Source organism: Bos grunniens, chromosome 10 (genome assembly GCF_055505025.1).
Source record: "Bos grunniens cultivar Pamir isolate PY7600 chromosome 10, Bosgru_T2T1.0, whole genome shotgun sequence".
Classification (NCBI taxonomy): Eukaryota; Metazoa; Chordata; class Mammalia; order Artiodactyla; family Bovidae; genus Bos; species Bos grunniens.
The window spans coordinates 15961429-15984520 of NC_141174.1; the positions used below are offsets into that span (position 1 = coordinate 15961429).

Genomic DNA, 23092 nt, shown 5'->3' on the forward strand with positions numbered 1-23092 from the left:
TCGCACAGAGTCGGACACGACTAAAGCAACTCAGCAGTAGCAGCAACATGAAAAAATGAGTGTTATGTTCGGCAAGGAGCAGTGTGGTACTTAATGATACATGAACAGAAAGACCACTGGAACAGAATCATGAGTCCAGAAACAGACCCAGGCACATGAACAGAAGTCGGCTATGGAGAAGGTGGGGAAGGATGAATGTTCAAATAAATGATGCTGGGACAAACGTCACTTAGGAAAAAGAAATAAAACTGGATCCACACCTCATATCATACACCAGAATTAATTTCACATGGATGAGAGATCTAATTTTTAAAATGTAGATTTACATACCAATGTTCTCTTATGTCAGTCTCCCAATGCAATTGAAAACAACAACAACAACAACAAACGGGACTTAATCAAACTTACAAGCTTTTGCACAGCAAAGGAAACTATAACCAAAATGAAAAGACAGCCCACAAGTGGAAGAAGGGATTTGCAAACAATGTGACCGACACGGGCTTAATTTCCAAAGTACACAAACAGCTCGTATAACTCAACAACAAACAACAAACAACCCAATCAAAAAAGTGGGCAGAAGACCTAAACAGACACTTCTCCAAAGAAGACAAACAGATGGCCAGTAGGCACATGAAAAGATGCTCAACATCACTAATTATTAGAGAAAAGCAAATCAAAACTACAAGGAGGTACCGCCTTATGCCAGATGGTGAGAATGGCCATCATTAAAAAGTCTACACACAGTAAGTGCTGGAAAGGCTGTGGGGATAGGGAGCTCTTTGACACTGTTGATGGGAATGCAGAATACAGTATGGAGGCGCCTCAGAAAACCAAAAACAGAATGGCCACGTGATCCGGCAATCCTACCCCTGGGCAGATTCACAGACAAAACTGTAATTCAGAAAGATGCATCGCAGCGCTATTCACAATAGCCAAGACAGGGAAACAACCTCTGTCCATCAACAGAGGAGTGGATAAAGAAGATGTGGCACTTACATACGATGGAAAATTACTCAGCCACAAAAAGAATGAAATAACGCCATTTGTAGCAACATGGCTGTAACTGGAGATGATCGTACGAAGTGAAGTTAGAAAAAGAAAGACAAGTATCATGTAGTATCACTTACATGCAGAATCTAAAATATGACTCAAATGAACCCATCTATGAAGTGGAAAGAGAATCAGGGACATAAAAACTAAAATGGTAGTTGCCAAGTGGGCAGGGGGTGGGAGAGGGGCGCAGTGGGAGTTTGGGATTATCAGACAGGTACACGCAATGGATATACAACAAGGTCCTACTGCACAGCACAGGGAACTATATTCAATATCCCGGGATAAATTATAATGAAAAAGAGCATGAGAAAGAAGTGTGTATCTATGTAAAACTGAGGCGCTTTGCTGTATAGCAGTAATTAACACAACACTGTAAATCAACTATACTTCAATTAAAAACAAATAAATAAAATGTAGGTTTATAACATGGTCATGTTCCAGGAAAGCATGATCTATAAAAACAGGTGGCTGTGCACTTATGGTCAACTGACCTTTGGCGAGGGATGCACGAATATACAATGGAGAAAAGCCGATTTCTTCAACAAGGGGTGATGGGAAAACTCGATAGCTACATGTGAAAGAATGAAATTACAACATTCTCTAATACCATATACAAAAATAAAGTCAAAATGGATTAAAGGCAGGAATGTAAGACCGGATACTATAAAACTCACTGAGGAAAACATAGGCAGAACACTCTGACACAAAATTGCAGCAATGCTTTTTTTTTGGATCTCCTAAAGCAAAGGAAATAAAAGCAAAAATAAACAAAATGGGACCTAATTAAACTTAAAAGTTCTTGCACAGAAAAGGAGACCATAAACAAAATGAAAAGACAACAAACTGAATAGGAGGAAATATTTGTAAATGACAGGACCAATAAGCAGTTAATATACAACACATATAAACAGCTCATAAGATTCAACATTAAAAAAAAAAAAAAAAACACCAAACAACTCAATTAAAAAATGGGTGGAAGAACTGAACAGACACTTTTTTCAAAGAGAAAATGCAGATGGCCAACAGGCACATCAAAAGATGCTAGATATCACTAACCATCAGGGAAATGCAAATCAAAACCACAATGAGATACCTGTCATACCTGTCAGAATGGCTATCATCAAAAAAAAGGCACACAAACAATAAATGTTCGTAAGGATGTGGAGAAAAGGAAACCCTACACACTGCTGGTGGGAATATAAATCGGTGCAGGCGCTGTGGGAAACTGAAGGTTTCTAAAAAAAAACTAAAAATGGAACTACCATATGACCCAGCGACTACACTCCTGGGTATACACTCAAAAAGCAAAAACACCAATTTGAAAAGATACATGCACCCCAGTGTTCAAAGCAGCATTATTTACAATTGCCAAAATATGGAAGCAACCTAAATGTCCATCAACAAAGTGACTGGATTAAGAAGAAATGGTGTACACACACACACACACACACACACACACAGAATGGAATACTACTCAGTCACTAAAAGAGCAAAATTTTGTCATTTGTAGTGACAGAGATGGACTCGTAGGGCATTATACTAAGTGAAAGAAGTCAGGCAGAGAAAGACAAATACTGTGTGATTTCACTTATCTGTGGATTCTAAAAAAATACAACAAACTAGTGAATATATCAAAAAAGCAGCAGACTCACAGGGAACAAACCAGTGGTTCCCAGTGGGGAATGGTGGTGAGGAAGGGCAACACAGCGAAGGGGAGTGGGAGGTCAAACTGCTGGGTGTAAGGTTCAAGGATGTATCACACAACACAGGGGCAGATAGCCAATATTCTATAATGATTACAATGGAACCTTTAAAAACTGCATAAAAAGCAGAGGACTGGCCTGTGGGCCACAGTTTGCTAAGTCTTAGTATATATAAACAAATAAGGATACATTAAAAATTTTATACATACACTTATTTATTTTGCAAAAAGAAGTATAGGAAGGGTAAACCAGAAACTAATAAAAAAGTTACCCATAGGAGATGAATAGAAATGAGGTGAAAAGAATAAAGATGGGAGTAGGATATCTCTGAGTATATTTTTCTATATCATTTGGAGACAATAAAAAGTATACAGTATCATTTGTTCTTGCCAAAAACCCTTAATTTGAATCTAATCATGAGGAATCAATCAGCAAAATCCAGAATGTGAGACATTCTACAACTGACCTGGATTCCTCAAAAAAGTCAATACACTGGGTGAAGTTATGGTAGTGGGGAAGGGGAGCTGGAAATATTTTAAAGTGTAAAAGATTCTAAAAAGAGATAGAACTACCAACACAATATATGAACTCTGATTGGCTCCTGGAACTATAAAGGACATTGTGGAGACAAGTGGGGAAATTCAGACTATATTTTAAATATTATTAAATCATTATGAAATTTCTTAGATGTGACAATTATACGGTGATTATTTGGAGAATGTCAGTCTTTAGAGATTCATGCTAGAGTATTCAGAGATCAAATATCATGATGATTGCATCTTGTTTTCAAATGCTTCAGGAGAGAAGAAAGCATATGTGTGGTGTGTGTCTATATTTAGAGGTGGGGAGAGGAACAGAGGAGGAAGAGGGGAACACTGGAAAAAAATATTTTTGATAATGCTATTTTCAAGGCAACAATTGCTGAAAGAAATTCAGAACAAAAGTAATACCTATTCTTTGAGAAAAGGAAATTCCTCTCCTGAGTTTATCTTTAGTTAAACTATATTGTTGGCCAAGTGCAGCAAATATATATACATATATATGTGTATTGGTTGACCATTCATCTAAGACTTAGTACAAGGGAACTGAAGGCCAAAATGATTTGTAATCCAGCAGTAACTAACAGGCAATTCCAATCTGTTTAGAAAAGTAACTTAAAGAAGAACACCGAATGTCAAAATATGGACGAACTTTTAAAACATTACGCCAAGTGGAAGAAGCCACTCATAAAAGACCACATAATACAGTAAGTCCCCAACATAAAACCTTCAAGTTGCAGACTTTCAAAGATGCAGACGTGTGTGCCAGTCCCTGTGTGCCAGCTGCTGAACTGCACTACTGTGCTTTTCAAGGTACTACATTATAAGATTAAAAATGTTTTATTTTTTGTTTGTTTTTTATGTATGTATTGTTTGTGTAAGAAGTGTTATAAACCTGTTACAGTACAGTACTATGCAGCTGAGTGTGTTAGGCGCGTACCTAGGCTAACTCTGTTGGACTTCTGAACAAGCTCTCAGAATGGAACTCGCCTGCATGCAGTGGACTTATGGCACGTGATTCCATTTACACGAAATGCCCAAAAACGGCAAATCAGAGTCAGAAAACAGGTTGGTAGTTGTCTAGGGCAGGGGAGCTTGCGGGGAAAAGGGCATGATTGCTAATGGGTATGGGGTAAGAAGAGGTGGTGATAAATATGGTCTAAAAGTGATTGTGGTGATGACAGTACAACTCTGAATACACTAAGAATGACTCAACTGTACATTTCCAATGGGTGAATTGTCAGGTATAGGAATTACATCTCAACAGAGCTGTTATAAGAAAACAGAAGAACGACACAGAAGCACAGCATTCCCCGTTCCACCCCAACCCTGAGATGCTGGCACTCACTTGGAAACCTTCACGGAGGCCTCTGCCCAGCGTCCTTGCCGGCGGGGTGGCTTGGGAGGGGGAACCTGCAAGGGACAGAAGCCACAAAACAGTCACTCAGCATCACCGTTCCAGCAAACTGGGGCTGAGGTTAAGGTCACCTAAACCCTCCTTCAACCTACCAAAAGCTTCTGAATAAAAACACAATACTATGAAACCTGCGTGCTTTCAGACCTTTCATACCAGGAGGGCAGTCTGGCACTGTCAACTGAAAGCCCTAGAAATGCTCACACTTTCTGAGCCAACAATTCTAACCCCAGGAATTTATCGCAAGGAAATAATCAGAGAGAAATGTAATGTCATTTTTAAATATAGGGAATAACTGGAAACAATCAAGGGGGTTAGTCGCTCAGTCATTCTGACTCTTTGTGACCCCATGGACTGCAGCCCACCAGGTTCCTCTGCCCATGGGATTCTCCAGGCAAGAATATTGGAGTGGGTTGCTATTTCCTTCTCCAAGGGATCTTTCCGAACAGGGATTGAACCCAGGTCTCCTGCATTGTGGACAGATTCTTTACCGTCTGAGCCACCAGGGAAGCCCTCAGAAACAATCAAAATGGACATCGACAAGGAATTAAGTAAATCACGAAATACACACGTGAAAATACTATACAATAATGAGAAACTGTTAAAAAGAATAATGATATGAGTTAATGATATAAATGTTATATAATGTTACATTATGATATAAATGTTAACTTTTTGAAACATATTGCAAAACAGTAGGTACATGCTTCTGACTTTGTGAAAGAAAATCATATACATAATACCATACATGATTGAGAGGAAATCCAGTGATAGAATTAAGGCAATTTTTCTTTTTTCTTATGTGTACATTTTCTAATTCTTTTTTTTTTTTTACCAGTCAACTTATACCACTTTTACAAACAGAAAAGTATGAGATAGGCTTGCTTCAAAGATATAAAACTCAATCGGTGGGTTAAAAATCTACTTAAGTTATTTGGGCAAGAAGCATTCACTTGCAATAGATACATTAAGAAACCCAAGTCCAGGAATTCTTGTCTAACTATTTCAACTAAAAATACCAAGGTGGGAATTGACCAATCTACTGAAATACACTGGACAAAAGAGCAAAAGCCTTTCCTATTTTGAATGGCCCAGGACTCATCTAGGACTGCTGAGTTACCAATTTTCTGTTTTCTAAGAACCTCACATAATCATAACTGCTATTCTCAGTCTGAGGAGATTTTTAGATAAGTGGACTAAAATGGTGATTGACAAACTTTTTCTAAAAGGGCTAGGTGGGAAATATTTTTGATTTTGTGGGTTGCAAAGGCTCTGTGTCCAACCCTTTGGAGACTCCATGGACTGTAGCCTGCTAGGCTCCCCTGTCCATGGGATTTTCCCAGCAAGAACACTGGAGTGGATTGCCATTTCCTTCTCCAGAAACAAGAAGTGGGCCAAATTTTGCGGGAAGTATGTAGTCTGCAGTCTCTGGTGCTAAAATCACTGCAATATCCTTTCAATTTGTTGCTTAAAACCTAACTTGCAGCTTGGAAAAAATTTTCATTTATTTATTTTAATTGGAGGCTAATTAGTATACAATATTGTGGTGGTTTTTGCCATACTTCGACATGAATCAGCCACGGGTGTACATGTGTCCTCCCCCATCCTGAACCCCCCTCCCACCTCCCTCCCTACCCCACCACTCTGGGTTGTCCCAGAGCACCAGCTTTGAGTGCCCTGCTTCGTGTATTTTGTGCCCTGCTTTGTGTACTGAACTTGCACTGGTCATCTATTTTATTATGGTAAAATACATGTTTCAGTGCTATTCTCTCATATTGTCCCACCCTCACCTTCTCCCACATGGTCCAAAAGTCTGTTCTTTACATCTGTGTCTCTTTTGCTGTCTTGCATATACGGTTGTCATTACCGTCTTTCTAAATTCCATATATATGCATTAATATACTGTATTGGTGTTTCTCTTTCTGACTTACTTCACTCTGTACCTCATTAGAATGGACTCAAATGCATTCTTTTTTATAGCTGACTAATATTCCATTGTGTATATGTACCACAGCTTTCTTATCCACTCGTCTGCTAATGGACATCTAGTTTGCTTTCATGCTCTAGCTATTGTAAATAGTGCTGCAATGAACATTGGGGTACACGTGTCTCTTTCAATTCTGCTTTCCTTGGTATGTATGCCCAGCAGTGGGATTGCTGGGTCGTATGGCAGTTCTGTTTCCAGTTTTTTAAGGAATCTCTACACTGTTCTCCATAGTGGATATACTAGTGTGCATTCCCACCACCAGTGTAAGAGGGTTCCCTTTTCTCCACACCATCTCCAGCATTTACTGTTTGTAGACTTTTTGATGGCAGCCATTCTAACTGGCATGAGATGGTACCTCACTGTGGTTTTGATTTGCATTTCTCTGACAATGAGTGACATTGAGCATCTTTTCATGTGTTTGTTAACCATCTGTATGTCTTTGGAGAAATGTCTGTTCAGTACTTTGGCCCATTTTTGATTGGATCATTTATTTTCCTGGTATTGAGCTGCATGAGCTGCTTGCATATTTTTGGAGATTAATTCTTTGTCAGTTTCATTTGCTATTATTATCTCCCATTCTGATGGCTGCCTTTTCACCTTCCTTAGAGTTTCTTTCATTGTGCAAAAGCTTTTAAGTTTAATTAGGTCCCATTTGTTTATTTTTGTTTTTATTTCCATTACTCTGGGAGGTGGGTCATAGAGGATCTTGCTATGATTTATGTCAGAGAGTGTTCTGCCTATATTTTCCTCTAAGAGTTTTATAGTTTCTGGTCTTACATTTAGATCTTTAATCCATTTTGAGTTTCTTTTTATGTATGGTATTAGAAAGTGTTCTAGTTTCATTCTTTTACAGGTGGTTGGCCAGTTTTCCCAGTAACACTTGTTAAAGAGATGGTCTTTTCTCCATTGTATATTTTTGCCTCCTTTGTCAAAGATAAGGTGTCCATAGGTGTGTGGATTTATCTCTGGGCTTTATATTTTGTTCCATTGATCTGTATTTCTGTCTTTGTGCTGTATACTGTCTTGATGACTGTAGCTTTGTAGTACAGTCCAAAGTCAGGCAGGTTGATTCCTCCAGTTCCATTCTTTTTTCTCAAGATTGCTTTGGATAGTCAAGATTTTATGTGTTTCCATATAAATTGTGAAATTATTTGTTCTAGTTCTGTGAAAAATACCATTGGTAGCTTGATAGGGATTGCACTGAATCTATAGATTGCTTTGGGTGGTATACTCATTTTCATTATATTGATTCTTCCAATCCATGAACATGGTATATTTCTCCATCTAATTGTGTCATCTTTGATTTCTTTCATCAGTATTTTATAGTTTTTTATATATAGGCCTTTTGTTTCTTTAGGTAAATCGATTCCTAAGTATTTTATTCTTTTCATTGAAGGAGACTATAGCAAAAATCAACAAAACTAAAAGCTGGTTCTTTGAGAAAATAAATAAAATAGACAAACCATTAGCCAGACTCATCTAGAAAAAAAGAGAGAAGAATCAAATCAATAAAATTAGAAATGAAAATGGAGAAATCACAACAGACATCACAGAAATACAAAAGCTCATAAGAGACTACTATGAGCAACTATATGCCAATAAAATGGACAACTTGGAAGAAATGGACAAATTCTTAGAAAAGGATAACCTTTCAAAACTGAACCAGGAAGAAATAGAAAATCTTAACAGACCCATCACAAGCATGGAAATTGAAGCTGTAATCAAAAATCTTCCAACAAACAAAGGCCCAGGACCAGAGGGCTTCACAGCTGAATTCTACCAAAAAGTTAGACAAGAGCTAACACCTATCCAACTCAAACTCTTCCAGAAAACTGCAGAGGAAGGTAAACTCCCAAACTCATTCCACGAGGCCACCATCACCCTAATCCCAAAACCAGACAAAGATGCCACAAAAAAAGAAAACTACAGGCCAATATCACTGATGAACATAGATGCAGAAATCCTCAACAAAATTCTAGCAAACAGAATCCACAATATATTAAAAAGATCATACATCATGACCAAGTGGGCTTTATCCCAGGGATCCAAGGATTTTTCAATATGTGCAAATCAATCAATCTGATACAACATATTAACAAATTGAAAGATAAAATCCATATGATTATCTCAACAGATACAGAGAAAGCCTTTGACAAAATTCAACACCCATTTATGATAAAAACTCTCCAGAAAGCAGGCATAGAAGGAACATACCTCAACATAATAAAAGCTATATACAACAAACCCACAGCAAACATTATCCTCAATGGCAAAAATTGAAAGCATTTCCTCTAAAATCAGAAACAAGACAAGGGTGCCCACTCTCACCACTACTATTCAACATAGTTTTGGAAGTCCTAGCCACAGAAATCAGAGAAGAAAAAGAAATAAAAGGAATCCAGATTGGAAAAGAAGTAAAACTGTTTGCAGATGACATGATGCTCTAGACAGAAAACCCCAAGGACATCACCGGAAAATTACTAGAGCTAATCAATGAATATAGTTAAGTTGCAGGATACAAAATTCATACATAGAAATCCCTAGCATTCCTATACATTAACAATGAGAAAACAGAAAGAGAAATTAAGGAAACAATCCCATTCACCACTGCAACTAACTTGCAGCTTTTTAAGAAAACATTCCTTCAATGTGCTGAAATACATTTAACTTCTGATGTTTTTATTTTACACCAAGATGCACTCCCTTTCCTGGTTCTCCCATAGCCTGCCAAGGATGAGCGCCATCGGGAGACTGGGCCTTTCTGTCGGGAGAGGAAGAACCTGCTGGAAAGGCCTGATGGAGGAGAAGCCAAGACTTGGAAAGCCTACATCCAAAAGACATAACTCCCGAGAAACCTAGGCAGTACTTTAGAGAAAACAATCTTGGGTAATGGCGCTTTGTACTCTCAGAAATGACAAAAATGTGGGAGTAGAAAGTGAACTAGTGCTTAGGTTCTCAGCAGGGAACCCACAGAAGATGAAGGAAGAGATCCCACCATCAATTCCCAGTCCACACATCCTTTTTTGGTGTCTCTGCCACCCACACTCACCTGTCCCAAGGAGAAGCCTTTCATCCCAAGACCCCTCCTTCCTAAGACACAGCTGAGTGAACTAGCAATGCACTAGTCAGACCCAGTCAGAAACAATCCAGTTCTTGGTCCCAGAAATCTGGAATTGAAGCTCAGAGGTTAGGCTGCTCGGACCGCACCAAGTGCTGGAACTGTAAGGACCAGCTAGAATCAGAATAAAGCCAAATGGACACAAGCCAAAGTTGTGTATAAGCAGAGATCGGGAACCTTGTCTTGGTCAGCTCTTATTGTGCTTGCAAAGGTTAAAGAGATTGGAACTGAACCGTATCAGGTGCCTCCAGGAGGTTTTAAACCAATCTGGCTCACAGCTTTCTTCCCTATGCTTTTGCAGATAACATCCCACTCTCCTTTACCCTAAGGGTAGGACCATCTTGTGACAAGGGGCATTAATGAATTTGGAGGTCACAAACTAGGAACCACAAGTTTGGTCTGGCCATACAGTGGCTTTTGTCTGTTTCTAAATTTAAATTACTATTTTAAAAACTGCAAGATTTCCCCACAAAACATCAGTTTCTGACTTCTCTTGGAAAACTGGAAGCTCTAGTGGCTCTGGGGCTGAGCAGCAGCTGCCTTCCGGTGACTAGACATGTGTGTTCCAGTTTGCCACAGTCCCCACCCACCCTGCCTGGCTCCTTCCTGCCCCAAGTGCCAGTGGACATCTATTACGATGGCGATCATGCTGCTGTTTCTCTTCCAGTACAGCATTCCCTCCGGTTCCTATGACAACAGGAAGTGGGAAAATGAAAGCTGTGTCCAGTGTTTTGACAAAAACGGGAATGAGCATATACTTCTTGGTTGGAAGTGGGATCTCTTTACCGCATCAGCGTGCAGACCGCAGGTGTGCCTGTGCCTAACCCTAGGCCTGCTTCACTTCCCCAGGCGCCCTGCCTGCCCCTGGGGCTTCCGGGTGTTGGAAGGACAGGAGGAACCCATGTGAAATCCATGGTGCCCACAGGGTCAAGAGGCCCAGATCTACCTGGCGCTTTTCCACCGAGAGCCTGCAAGAAGAGAGGGATCCTGCTGCCTCGGCAAGGTTCCTCAACCTGTGTGTCACAGCCCCGCCTCCATTTTCTGCCATGGGGTGTGGGTGACAAGGGGGCAGGAGATGCAGACACCAAACTGGGGAAGGATTGTGAGAGACTAGGCAGCAGGGAAAAGGGGTATAAGTGATATCAAATGAGGTCAAGATGCACTCACTTGAGAAACCACTAACCTGTTGAGGGATTAAACGAGTGACTACATGGTAAGTGCTCAGAGCAGGGCCTGGCACATAGTAAGTGCTGGATCTTTACTGTTAGCAGCAGCAGCAGCATCACTAATGTCAATATAGGAAAGGTTAGACCACGTGTAATAAAATACACTACACCATCTGGGGGCAAGATTCCTCTGAGCCTGGCCTGAGCTGTCATTTTGATGATTAATCCATCATATGGTTCATAAAGTTCCCTAACATTCCCAGGGCTTCCCTGGTGACTCAGCTGGTAAAGAATCTGCCTGCGATGTGGGAGACCAGGGTTCGATCTCTGGCTTAGGAAGATCCCCTAGAGAAGGGAAAGGCTACCCACTGCAGTACTGTGGCCTGGAGAATTCCATGGACTGTACAGTCCTTGGGGTCGCAAAGAGTCGGACACAACTGAGTGACTTTCACTTTCACAAGATTCCCAAACCCAAAATGATCTGCTTTATCCTCTTCAACTACAAACCTCAGAAAGTCACAGCCATTGGGAGGATGAGTGAGAATCCTTTCCGCCCAGAGGTCACACAAAGACACGGTTCCTCTCATCTTTCCATTCTGAAACCGTGGCAACTGCTAACCCAGCAGCTTCCAAACAGAAAGACCACCATCCAAGTCACTCCTCCACAGCCAGAAGACCTTAACACCTCGTCCCCAAATCAAAGGGACTTGTGTACTAATAACTGAAGACTTCAGGAGCTGACAAAATGCTGTAAAAACTGCATAGGCTGCTTTTCCTCGAGATCACTAAGAGTTACAAAGACCTTCTCTACACCAAATGGGCAGGGTTTAGCGGCCTTCCCTGCTCCCCACCAGGAGTCTTGGCTACACTTGGGAGACAGCACTGAAGTGGCTGGGAGATGGGGGTAGGTAGAACTCAGCTCTCTGCAAGGTAGGGCTTGGGTGTTTAGTGGGGGGTTGTCTTTTCTGATGGGGAATCCCTAAGCTCATGATTTAGTACCCTGAGTCCAAGGGTAAGAAAAAACATTGTTTTGTAAATCTTCCTAATGAGTCTCATTATGGCCACCCACAAATACCCTATCTGCATGAGACAAATGTAATTAACCTCTACTCAGAAGGCAATGGCACCCCACTCCAGTACTCTTGCCTGGAAAATCCCATGGATGAAGGAGCCTGGTAGGCTGTAGTACATGGGGTCGCTAAGAGTCGGACACGACTGAGGGACTTCCCTTTCACTTTTCACTTTCCTGCATTGGAGGAGGAAATGGCAACCCACTCCAGTCTTCTTGCCTGGAGAATCCCAGGGACGGGAGAGCCTGGTGGGCTTCCAACTGTGGGGTCGCACAGAGTTGGACACGACTGAAGCAACTTAGCAGCAGTCAGTTTAGTCACTCAGTCATGTCTGACTCTTTGTGACCCCATGGACTGCAGCACGCCAGGCTTCCCCATCCTTCACTGTCTCCTGAAGCTTGCTCAAACTCATGTCCTTTGAGTCAGTGATGCCACCCAACCATCTCATCCTCTGTCGTCCCCTTCTCCTCCTGCCCTCAAACTTTCCCAGCATCAGGGTCTTTTCCAGTGAGTCAGCTCTTTGCATCAGGTGGTCAAAGTACTAGAGCTTCAGCTTCAGCATCAGTCCTTCCAGTGAATATTCAGGGTTGATTTCCCTGAGTTTAAGATTGACTGGTTTGATCTCCTTGCTGTCCAAGAGACTCTCAAGAGTCTTCTCCAGCACCACAGTTCAAAAGCATCAATTTTTGGGTGCTCAGCCTTCTTTATGGTCCATCCCTCACATCCGTACATGATCCAGTGATAAAGGCTCCTTCCCAGAATTCAACTTTGCTCCTCTGTGGAGAGCTGAGTGCTGCCCTACACACCAGGTGAGTCAGAGAAAGCAGAAGTCATCCCTGTTCTCAAATGAGACCCCAGTCCAGTGAGGCCAGGAAGACGCAGAACTCAGGGTGTATCAGGTCTTTGAGAAATCTACGTGGTGGACATCCGGCTTTATCTGAAACTACAAAGGCCACACTAGAGAGGGGACGCAGGCATCAGGGATGGAGGAACTGGGGCGTCCTTCCAGGGAGATGCTTCATCCAGAGTCCAAAGGTGCAGCTGAGGAGGAAGTCCTCGGCCATGGGGCGGTTCCACTGAATTTTGCCGTTTTCTCATCACCTGTGGTGGTTTTTTGGAGAAGGCAATGGCACCCCACTCCAGTACTCTTGCCTGGAAAATCCCATGGATGGAGGAGCCTGGTAGGCTGCAGTCCATGGGGTCGCTAAGAGTTGGACACGACTGAGCGACTTCACTTTCACTTCTCACTTTCATGCACTGGAGAAGGAAATGGCAACCCACTCTAGTGTTCTTGCCTAGAGAATCCCAGGGATGGGGGAGCCTGGTGGGCTGCTGTCTATGGGGTCGCACAGAGTCGGACACGACTGAAGGGACTTAGCAGCAGCAGCAGCAGGGGTGGTTTTTACTGGGCCACACTCTCCTGGGGCAACATTCAGGCAGTGCTCTGAGCAGCACGCATAAGCTTGCAAGACAGACCTGAAGGCTACACAGAACCGTAGCAGATGGGCAGTGCTGGGGACGAGGAGACTGACAGAAGCTTTACGGGGTAAGTGGGGCTTACCCTGCACTGGGGAGATGAGCAGAAATGAAAAGGAAAAGCAATCCAGAAGCAACTCGAAAAGGTGCCATGCTACCAGGACAGCACATAACACAGGGGCTGTAGCAGATGCTGCTCCCCGATCATCGTCCTGGTGGGGAGCCAAGGTCCTCAGCAGCCGTTATATACAGTGCTGGCTGGAATTGAAAGCTGATGCGACTTGATCATAATGGAGTAGTTTAAAATCAGGTGCAAACGATCTGTTTGAAAATGTAAGCAATGACTGGCTTTTCACAGTATGATTTAAAAGGTCTGGTGGGTTCTTCTGTGCAGACAGTCTAGCCCCTGAAAGCCTGGCTCCTCTCCGTAAAACCTATGACGATGTCATGGAGACACCTGTTAGCACTGTTTCAGAAAGAGCCCTGAGCTGTCTCTCCAGGACAATTTGAAACACGGGACACACTCTAAACCGAGATGCTACCGTTGCTCCTTTTAGAATCAGCTGCCAGGACTGCTACGTTCTCCCAGCCGCGGTGACAGAGAAGATGCTGGGGGCACTCTGGGAGCTGGAATGCTCTCCCCAGCGCACGGTCAGAGCCCAGTCCTCACAGGGAGCTCTGAGAAACAGTCACCCTTCATTACAGAGCCCTCCATTCGGACCAGGGGAGGTCCTGCCCACCAGGTGTGGGTAAGACAAGAGGAGACATGAATGTGTAATTTATTATTTCTCAAATCATGTGTGTCTGAGGTCTCGGTGCAAAGGCCTAGGCATTTAAAGAAAAAGGAATTGACTCTTGCCCCATCCTTGAAACTAGAAACTCAGTCTAAGACAGTGGTGACCTTTTTCATGGAGCCCACAAACACCGCAATCCTCCTTGACCAAGCACTTGGGGAGACACTACCAATCTGTATGAAGCATGGCTCTGGGAGAAATCTGTTTCCTAGCCCTGTGTTAGGAAAGAGGGGGAAAAAAACCTAAAACCCTGGATAGGTGAGACAGAGTAGGGCTCAAATGGATCTTAAAAATGAAGAGAGGACCCAGACCTAGAATTCAAAAGCCCTGGTTTATTCTTCACATTGCTCCACTTCTGAAATTCAGAGGCACAGCCCCAAGACATCTGCTGGGCAAATGATTTCCAATTTTGGCAGATTTAGTGCCAGGTAATGTTACCCAAACTTATTTTTTTTTTTAAAAAAGAAAGTCTTAAAATGTGCAACACCAGTAGGGACAAAATAGGAGTGGGTGACGGTAGCCCTGAGGCAGTACATCCCTCGCGTTCTCTCCTAAAAGCTGGAGTCATATCTCGAGTGTGGGAAAGCGGCACAGCCTGCCGGGGCTGCCGCCTGATGGACGGAGGGGCCAGGACCCCGCATAGCTCCTGGAGAGAAGCAAAAATGTGCTCTCTCCAAAAATAAACAGGCGCAGGAATGACTGCGAGTAAAGGGTTGGAAGCACGTGACCAGTGGTTGCGGTCCTGAAATACCAGCTTTCGACAAAAAGGAGGCAGAGAGCAGGAAATTCAGGAAACGGCCACTTTATATGGTCTCATCCGAATGGGCAAGGATTCAACTAACTGGAATTACCAAGTCACAGGGAGCCTCGAGGGCTAGACTTGTTTCTGATCTTTATATGGTTCCCCCAGATTCTTAAGATGCCGAAACAGAAAAGACACTGCAGTGCCAAAAAAGGAGCCTTTCGAGTTTAGAAACTTCTCACACACTCTCAGAAGTCCTGGAGAAACCCCACAGTGCGAAGCAGTCCAAACTCCAAACTGCATCCTATTTCAAAAAAGCCAGTCCAAACGTATGCGTGAATTCCCAACAGAAAAGACATTCTGTTCAGCAAGGATCCACTGCACACCTCACATCTCCCATCTTCCAGCTTCTAGGGGCCATACACCTCCCATGTTCAACCCTAGCTAGAAACAAACTTCCTTTCCTTTCTCCAGCAACCTGAGAAAAGATGCAGGAAAGCTTATGTGCTTCATAAAAGAGAAGATTAACCCTTATTAATATGTGCATACGCTGTAGAGGCGGTGTGTGTTCTTCAAATCTGTCCACATGCACAGTTCCATCTCTTTTAAAAAAAAATTTTTTTGATGTGGACCATTTTAAAAGTCTTTATTGAACTTGTTACAATATGGTTTCTGTTTCATGTTTTGGTTTTTTGGCCACAAGGCATGTAGGAGCTTAGCGCCCCGACCAGGGATCAAACCCACACCTCCTGCGCTGGAAGGTGAAGTCTTAACCAGTGGACCACCAGGGAAGCCCTCCACAGCTTCATCTCTGCCAATTTCTCCCTCTAGCCTCACACTGGGTCTGACAACTAATTCACCACAGACTTGAGTTTTCCCCTCGTGGGTTTAAGGTCATGGCAGGTAATGGGCCATCCGAGCTTATAACTGAACCCTTATGAGGAAATGTAGCTCTTTCAGGCTGTAATGGACCTAACAAAATGCAAGATCTATTTTAAGCATGAGACAGAAACCTGACCACCAAGAGATGCTAAAGCCACTAACTAATTGATTAACAGGGAATCGTACATTCTCCTGGTGCCAAAGAATCACCCCCAAGTGTGTGCCAGGTGCGAGGGAGAAAAATGTTCCTTAACAAGAGATATCTATTGGCGTCATAACTCAGGGATCAAACTTAGCCTGTGAATGGTGAGGACCAATGTACTGCCGCTAGAGGCACATGGTGCCACCCAGAAAAAACTGTTGCCACAGAGCCTTCACTGGGAATGCAATTAAGCCTTCTAATCTGATTACTTCTAACCTGCTTGCTGCAGGTCAGGTGAGACAGGAGGAAGTTTAGTGACACTAAGGAAGAAAGAACCAGAAAAATCCAGCACGAGGGAAAATAAGGGGCTCCAACTCTTCAAAAAGTCAACACCATTAAAAAGAGGGGGTGAAACAGGAGACTATTCCAAAACAAAAGAGACTTAAGAGAGAGAGAAACTTAGTGGAGTGGTTCTTGATTGGACCCTAGTTTGAAAAAAATTAACTGTAATAGATTGTTTCGGAGACAAGTGGGGGAAATGAACATGGTCTGGGTAATAGATGGCACTAGGGAATTGCTAATATTGTTAGGTGTGGAGTTGTGGATTTCGAGGAAAATGTCCCTATTTCTCAGAGCTGTGCACTTAAATTACTTAAGTGGCATTTTATGATGGTGGCTCTCAAATAGTTCAGCAAAAAGTTACATGTAAAACGTGTAAATACATATTTTTAGGTATTTTTTAAATACCTAATATGGTATAATATGGTTTAAATACCTAATACCTTTCCAATATGGAAAATGTTGAAAACAGCTGAACCTAGGTGGTGGGTGTATGTTTTCCACGGTACTATCATTTCTACTTTTCTAGATATTTCAAATTTTAATGAAAAGTAAAAGCTAAAACAGAAAAACTGGATGCATGAAGTTTAGGCTAACAAAAGGGAAAAAAGGCAGGCGGTGAGGAGGAGAGTTCCAGTATGAGGGTTGTTCATGGGTAGATCTGCTCAAGGAAGACCTGTGCCAAATAGGAACAGAGACCTTCTCCACTTTGGAGCTGGAAACTCCTAACATCAGCATCCTGAAGGCCAGAATATAACTCTACACCCAAAAGATCGGGTCAGATCCCTGCCAGGGCTAGATGTGATGGGAGAATGCATTTATAAATAAAAGTGCCTCCCCATGCCTCCTACCCCCACCCCTCAGTCTACCATCTTTTAATTGTGTATACATGCATATATGAAATTTGGTTAAGGAAACAAAAATGTGGTAGAAAGTATACTAGGCTAGACTGCTTCTAATCTGGGTTCTGTTTCTGACCCTGCCACTAACTAGTTTCATGATCCTGGATTTTAATTCACAATAGAGGTGATTCCCCCCAGTTCTATAATTCTGTGATTCTTTGAATCTGTGAAATTGTTATTTTTCAATTTGGGGAAAGGGTATCTAGGCAAAAAGATGTAAATGATGACATGAAATGTTTACCATCAATTTGAACTTGTATTAAGCGGAAGGGGACATAAAACAAAGAACACAAGGTTACAGAGAGAAACCAGACTACGTACGCACAAAGACTTCATCAGCAGTGAGACAACCGAAGCAATGAGAAGCAGCACGTTAATCTATAGCTAATAATTATCATTTGATTTGGACAGGAAGGAGATCAAACTAGTCAATCCTAAAGGAAATCAACCCTGAGTACTCATTGGAAGGACTGATGCTGAAGCAGAAGCTCTAACACTTTGGCCATCTGACACAAAGAGTTAGACTCATTGGAAAAGACCCTGATGCTGGAAAAGACTGAGGGCAGGAGAAGAGGGTGACAGAGGATGAGACGGTTGGATGGCATCACTGACTCAATGGACATGAGTTTGAGGAAGCTCAGAAGATAGTGAAGGACGGGGAAGCCTGCATGCTACAGTCCATGGGGTCGCAAAGAGTCGGATATGACTGAGCAACAGAACAACAAATAATTATAATGATGGCCAACACCTACTGAGGGTTTACTCTATGCCAAAGCTTTAGTAGGATTACTTTGCAGAATCCCTGTGACCCACTGAACTGTCCATCACCTCCTAACAAATTTACTCAAGAGGAAAACTGAGGCTTAGATAACATTAACTCACCTAAAATCACTTGAGCGGTACAAAATGGAGCAAAGGTTCAAATCCAATTTGCTTTTTGACACCAAAGCTTCGCACTAAACCAGATGGTATCTGACTCCCTAGATGCTCAGTGCATGCCAGCTAGCACAGGCTTGAAAGAACACAGCGGCTACAGAAAAGAATTTGTCTGGGCTGCAACAAAGTGCCCAAGTACAAGAGAGACTAGATCAATGACAAGGGTAAGACCTGGGAAGTCTAAACCAAAAGGAACATCTCCTTCATATATCTTCCACGCACAAAGTACAGTTGACCGTTGAACTATACTGGTCTGAATTGTGTGGGTCTACTGATTTGCAGATTTTTTTTTTCAATAAATACAGAGCAACACAATCCGTGGTTGCTTGATTCCATGGATGAGGAGCCATAGATACGGAGGGCCGACTATGGGACTTGACATCTGTGGATCTGGATATCCTTCAGTGGAAGAGGGGTGTCTTGGAACCAAATCTGTACCTACTGATAATACAAATATGTTCAGTAAGACAAAGAGGCTTGGTCTGACCCTTACCTCTTTAGTGAGGCAAGCTGAGGGAAGCGTTAAGAGTAAAGTCAGGATTAAAACCCCAAATAAACTACAACAGCCTGCATTCAGCTTGATTAAGGCTGAATTCAATATAAATCTCTGTACCGAGAAAGTAACTGTCTCTTTACTGCCCATCACAGATATCCTGCACATACCAAAGTCCAGTGCTGTGCCATGCTAAGTCGCTTCAGTTCTGTCCCACTCTGCGATCCTATGAACTGTAGCCCATCAGGCTCCTCGGTCCATGGGATTCTCTAGGCAAGAATACTACAGTGGTTTGCCATTCCCTTCTCCAGGGGATCTTCCTGATCCAGGGATTGAACCAGCGTATCTTACATCTAACCTGCATCGGCAGGAGGGCTCTTTACCACTAGCACCACCTGGGAAACCCCCCAACAGAGCAGTAGCTTTGAAGAATGAGTGACTAGGTGGAAGACAAGAGTTTGGCAGAAAGAAATAAAGAGGCAAAGCTATAATTTGAAAGGATTAGGTTAAGGGGGAGGGGAGGGAGGAGTAAGAAAGGAGGGAAAGGAGGGGTGCTCCTGGGCTCAGATTCTAGAATCCTTTCTAGCTACGGAAGCCTTGGGCTAGTCACACCTTCACTAAGTCTCTTTTTCCTCTGCACAGAACGAAAGCGGTCTGTGCTCTTCTAGGGACCCGTTGTAAACATGGGAGACAAACTTGGGCATAAATGCTATATTATTTATCAGAAAAAAATAAAAGCAATGAAATGCAATCTTTGGGGGCTTTCCGGGTGGCTCAGATGGTAAAAAATCTGCCTGCAATGCAGAAGACACGGCTTCAATCACTATGTTGGGAAGATCCCCTGGAGGAGGAAATGGCAACCCACTCCAGTATTCTTGCCTGGAGAATCCTATGGACACTGGAGCCTGGCAGGCTACAGTCCATGGGGTCACAAAGAGTCAGACATGACTGCACACATGCAGCCTTTGGAGGAAACAAACAAACGAACAAAAGACACTTCATTAATGCCCAGGATTGAGACAACGGGGAGTCTGAGGGAGGTAAACACAGTAGCGTCTCTTATTTGGGACTGCCGTGCACAAGTTCACGCCAGGGATCCAACTCCTACTTTAGTCCACTTTCTCTGAACAGAGAGAAATGCTTTAAAGTTGCCTGAACCAAGAGGAGGAAGCCACAGTTCCTCTGTGCACTGGGAGATCCGTGCGATGTTCAGACAACCACAGTGTCTGGCGATGACTCTCGTGGTGTCATACTTCCCCCAATATTCCCACACGCCCTATCGTAAAAAGGCCCAAATCCCATATCTCAATACAGTCATCAAACTGCCCACTTCAAATGACTCATGCAACAGGGCCGCCAGCCATTTGTTGGAGAGGCTGATCCAAAGAGAACAGATTTCAGCCCGCAAATCGTTCTTGAAATTCATCCTGGATGTTCCTAATTTGGGTGGCATACTCTTAATCTCAATTATACCCCTTCTGGTCATTCGAAATCAGCTTTCTCAGGTCTGTGCCTTCCATACACTTGTCAAGAAACGCCCTTGTTTCCCCCAGACTTTCTTCCGTTCAGCCAGAATAAACATTCCTTTTAACTTTTATCATAAATCAAGACCTGTATGTCTGTGTCATTCCCTTAACGCCTGTCAGTTTGTTAAAACCCATCCGGCATGTATGTAACCGGAAGGATGCACAGCGTTGTGGGTGGAAGTGCCCAGCCCTCCAGGAAGCGACCCCTCCCAGCACCCGTGACTTTGGATAAGCACCATCCAGACTCGCTCCCTCAACGAAATCCAGACTGGGATGACCTGGAACAAGTGGAGAGCAGGAGGAAATGGTAACCTCTCTGCTTTAGGAAACCTGATCTCTCATGACCCCTCAAGGGCGATGATGGAAAAGAAGTTGGGGGGAGCGAGGAGCAAGTGTTAACCCGTGAGTCGTCGGAAGTGGGCAATTTGAGGATGAGCACTGAGATACGAGGCTTGGATCTTCTTATGGTAGGGTATGCTGGGATAGTTGGGAATATTCCCCTTACTGTGAGAGGCAGAGAGGAATGCCCGTCTGCAGCCCCTACTCCATTCAGTACCTTGGGACCACAGACATCACAGGCCTCGCCTTACAGTTCTTTATCCTGCTGTGGTCCCGGAGGTGAGAGGAGGAGATAATCTGGGTGAGTGCAAGGTCATGGCTGGCAAGTTAGCCCTACAACCCCCAGCCCCGCGACATGGCAAGTGACTCTGGCAATCCTAAAAAGTTGTTGTAACCTTCTAGGACTGTGTTTCCTAAACTTTTAGATTTCATGGACAGCCAATACTTCAAATGACAAATTTTATTTGGGGAGGGGGGGCAAGCGGGGGCAGATATGGTTGGTGGTACCTGGTGGCTCAGATGGTAAAGCGCCTGTCTGCAATGCAGGAGACCCGGGGTTGGATCCCTGGGTTGGGAAGATCCCCTGGAGAAGGAAATGGTAGCCCACTCCATTATTCCTGACTAGAAAATCCCATGGACGGAGGAGCCTGGTAGGCTATAGTCCATGGGGTCACAAAGAGTCGGACAAGACTGAGAGATGTCACTGAGTTTACAGTTTTTAATTTTGTTGAGAATCTTAAAACACACACACACACCATTTCATCTCACCACTATTTCATTAAAGAAGGGAGCTTTTCAAGCTCCCCAAATTAGGAAGGACATAAACCAGAATAAATAATAATCCTTTAAGCTGAATAAATTCAGTTTATGAAAAACATGCTACATTGTTCTTGGTTTGCTCATTTTAGGAAAAAAAAAAAAGTCCTCCTATAGACCAGTGTTAAGGAGTCCTATACTCTTTCTCTTCTTCAGCTTTTCAGGCCAAGCCCGAGGATGACTTCTCAGGCTCCCTTCCCACCCTTTCTCTCACAAGAAAGGCTGAAAGCCATCTGTTTGACTGCTCCCAGATGACAGCAGCCTGACGCAAAAGGCACGGCCTGGGTTCACTTACCCCATAAATCTTCCTACTTGGTTTGAGGCTTTACATGAAGAACCCCTGCCCTTGATATAGCATCCTGTCAACCTCTCCAACTCTAGAGGCCTTCCTTTTTTTTCATTCCAGTTTTGTTGAGATTTAATTGATGTACAGCACCATATAAGTTGAAGGTGTACAGAATAATGATCTGATTTTCATATATCATGGAGTGATTATCGCTGCAAGTTTAATGAATATCTGTCATCTCATACAGATACACAATTAAAGAAATAGAAATTTTCTTCCTGTGATGACAGCTCTCAGGATTTACTTGCTTAACAACTTTCATATGTAACATACAGCACTGTTCATTATATTTATCATGTTCTATGTGATAGCTCAGTTGGTAAAGAATCCACCTGCAATGCAGGAGACCCCAGTTTGATTCCTGGGTCAGGAAGATCTGCTGGAGAAGGGATAGGCTACCCACTCCAGTATTCTTGGGCTTCCCCGGTGGCTCAGCTGGTAAAGAATCTGCCTGCAATGTGGGAGACCTGGGTTCGATCCCTGGATTGGGAAGATACCCTGGAGAAGGGAAAGGCTACCCACTCCAGTATTCTGGCCTAGAGAATTCCATAGACTGTATAGTCCATGGGGTTGCAAAGAGTCAGACATGACTGAGCAACTTTCACTTGCACTTTTCATGTTAAATCCCTAGTACTTATTTATCTTATAACTGGAAGTTTGTACCTTTTGATTGCCTTTTTCCAACTCCCTCTCCCACTCCCACCTCTGGTAATCACAAATCTGATCTCCATTTCCAACAGTTTGTTTTTTGAAGTATAAACTGACCTATGTTAGTTCCTGTTACACAACATAGTGATTTGATATTTGTATACATTTCAAAATGATCATCACAATGAGTCTAGTTATCATCTGTCATCATACAAAGGTCTTATGGTTATTGACTATACTCCTCACGCTGTACGTTTCATCCCCACGACTCATGTATTTTGCAGCTGGAAGTCGGTAGCTTTTAATCTCCCTCGCCTATTTATTTCCTTGCCTGGCTCTCTCCCCTCAGACAAACATCTCCTGTTCTCTGGATCTATAACTCCAGAGTCCCTTCCAGACTGACTTTTCAGAGTGCTCAGGACAGAACATGCAAGGATGAGCGCTTCCATCCAGGTGACGGAATCCCAGGTCTCTGGGCCTCTTTTCTACCAATGTTTCTGATCATCACTACCAATTCACCACTGATACCAGAATACTTCCTGTCCCAATAGCTAACATACCTGAATGCCCATGTCAGTTATCTCAAGAGAAAACAGACACAATCTGTTTCTTCAACAACCACTCTCATTCTTTTCTTGCCAACAGTACCACTCAAAAACAA

General features: G+C 43.0%; 1 protein-coding gene across 7 annotated transcripts in view; it reads right to left on the reverse strand.

Moving 5' to 3' along the window:
• IFT43 (intraflagellar transport 43) overlaps window positions 1-23092 on the reverse strand; it is a 107459-nt gene that overhangs the window by 54268 nt on the left and 30099 nt on the right. For all 7 annotated transcript variants that reach the window (XR_015133964.1, XM_086319587.1, XM_086319586.1 and 4 more), the window contains one exon: window positions 4644-4708. Coding sequence is in view for 6 of the 7 variants with exons in the window: in XM_086319587.1 (XP_086175713.1) it covers window positions 4644-4708 (65 nt within the window). In the remaining variant the exon portion in view is untranslated. The remainder of the gene's footprint in view (window positions 1-4643; window positions 4709-23092) is intronic.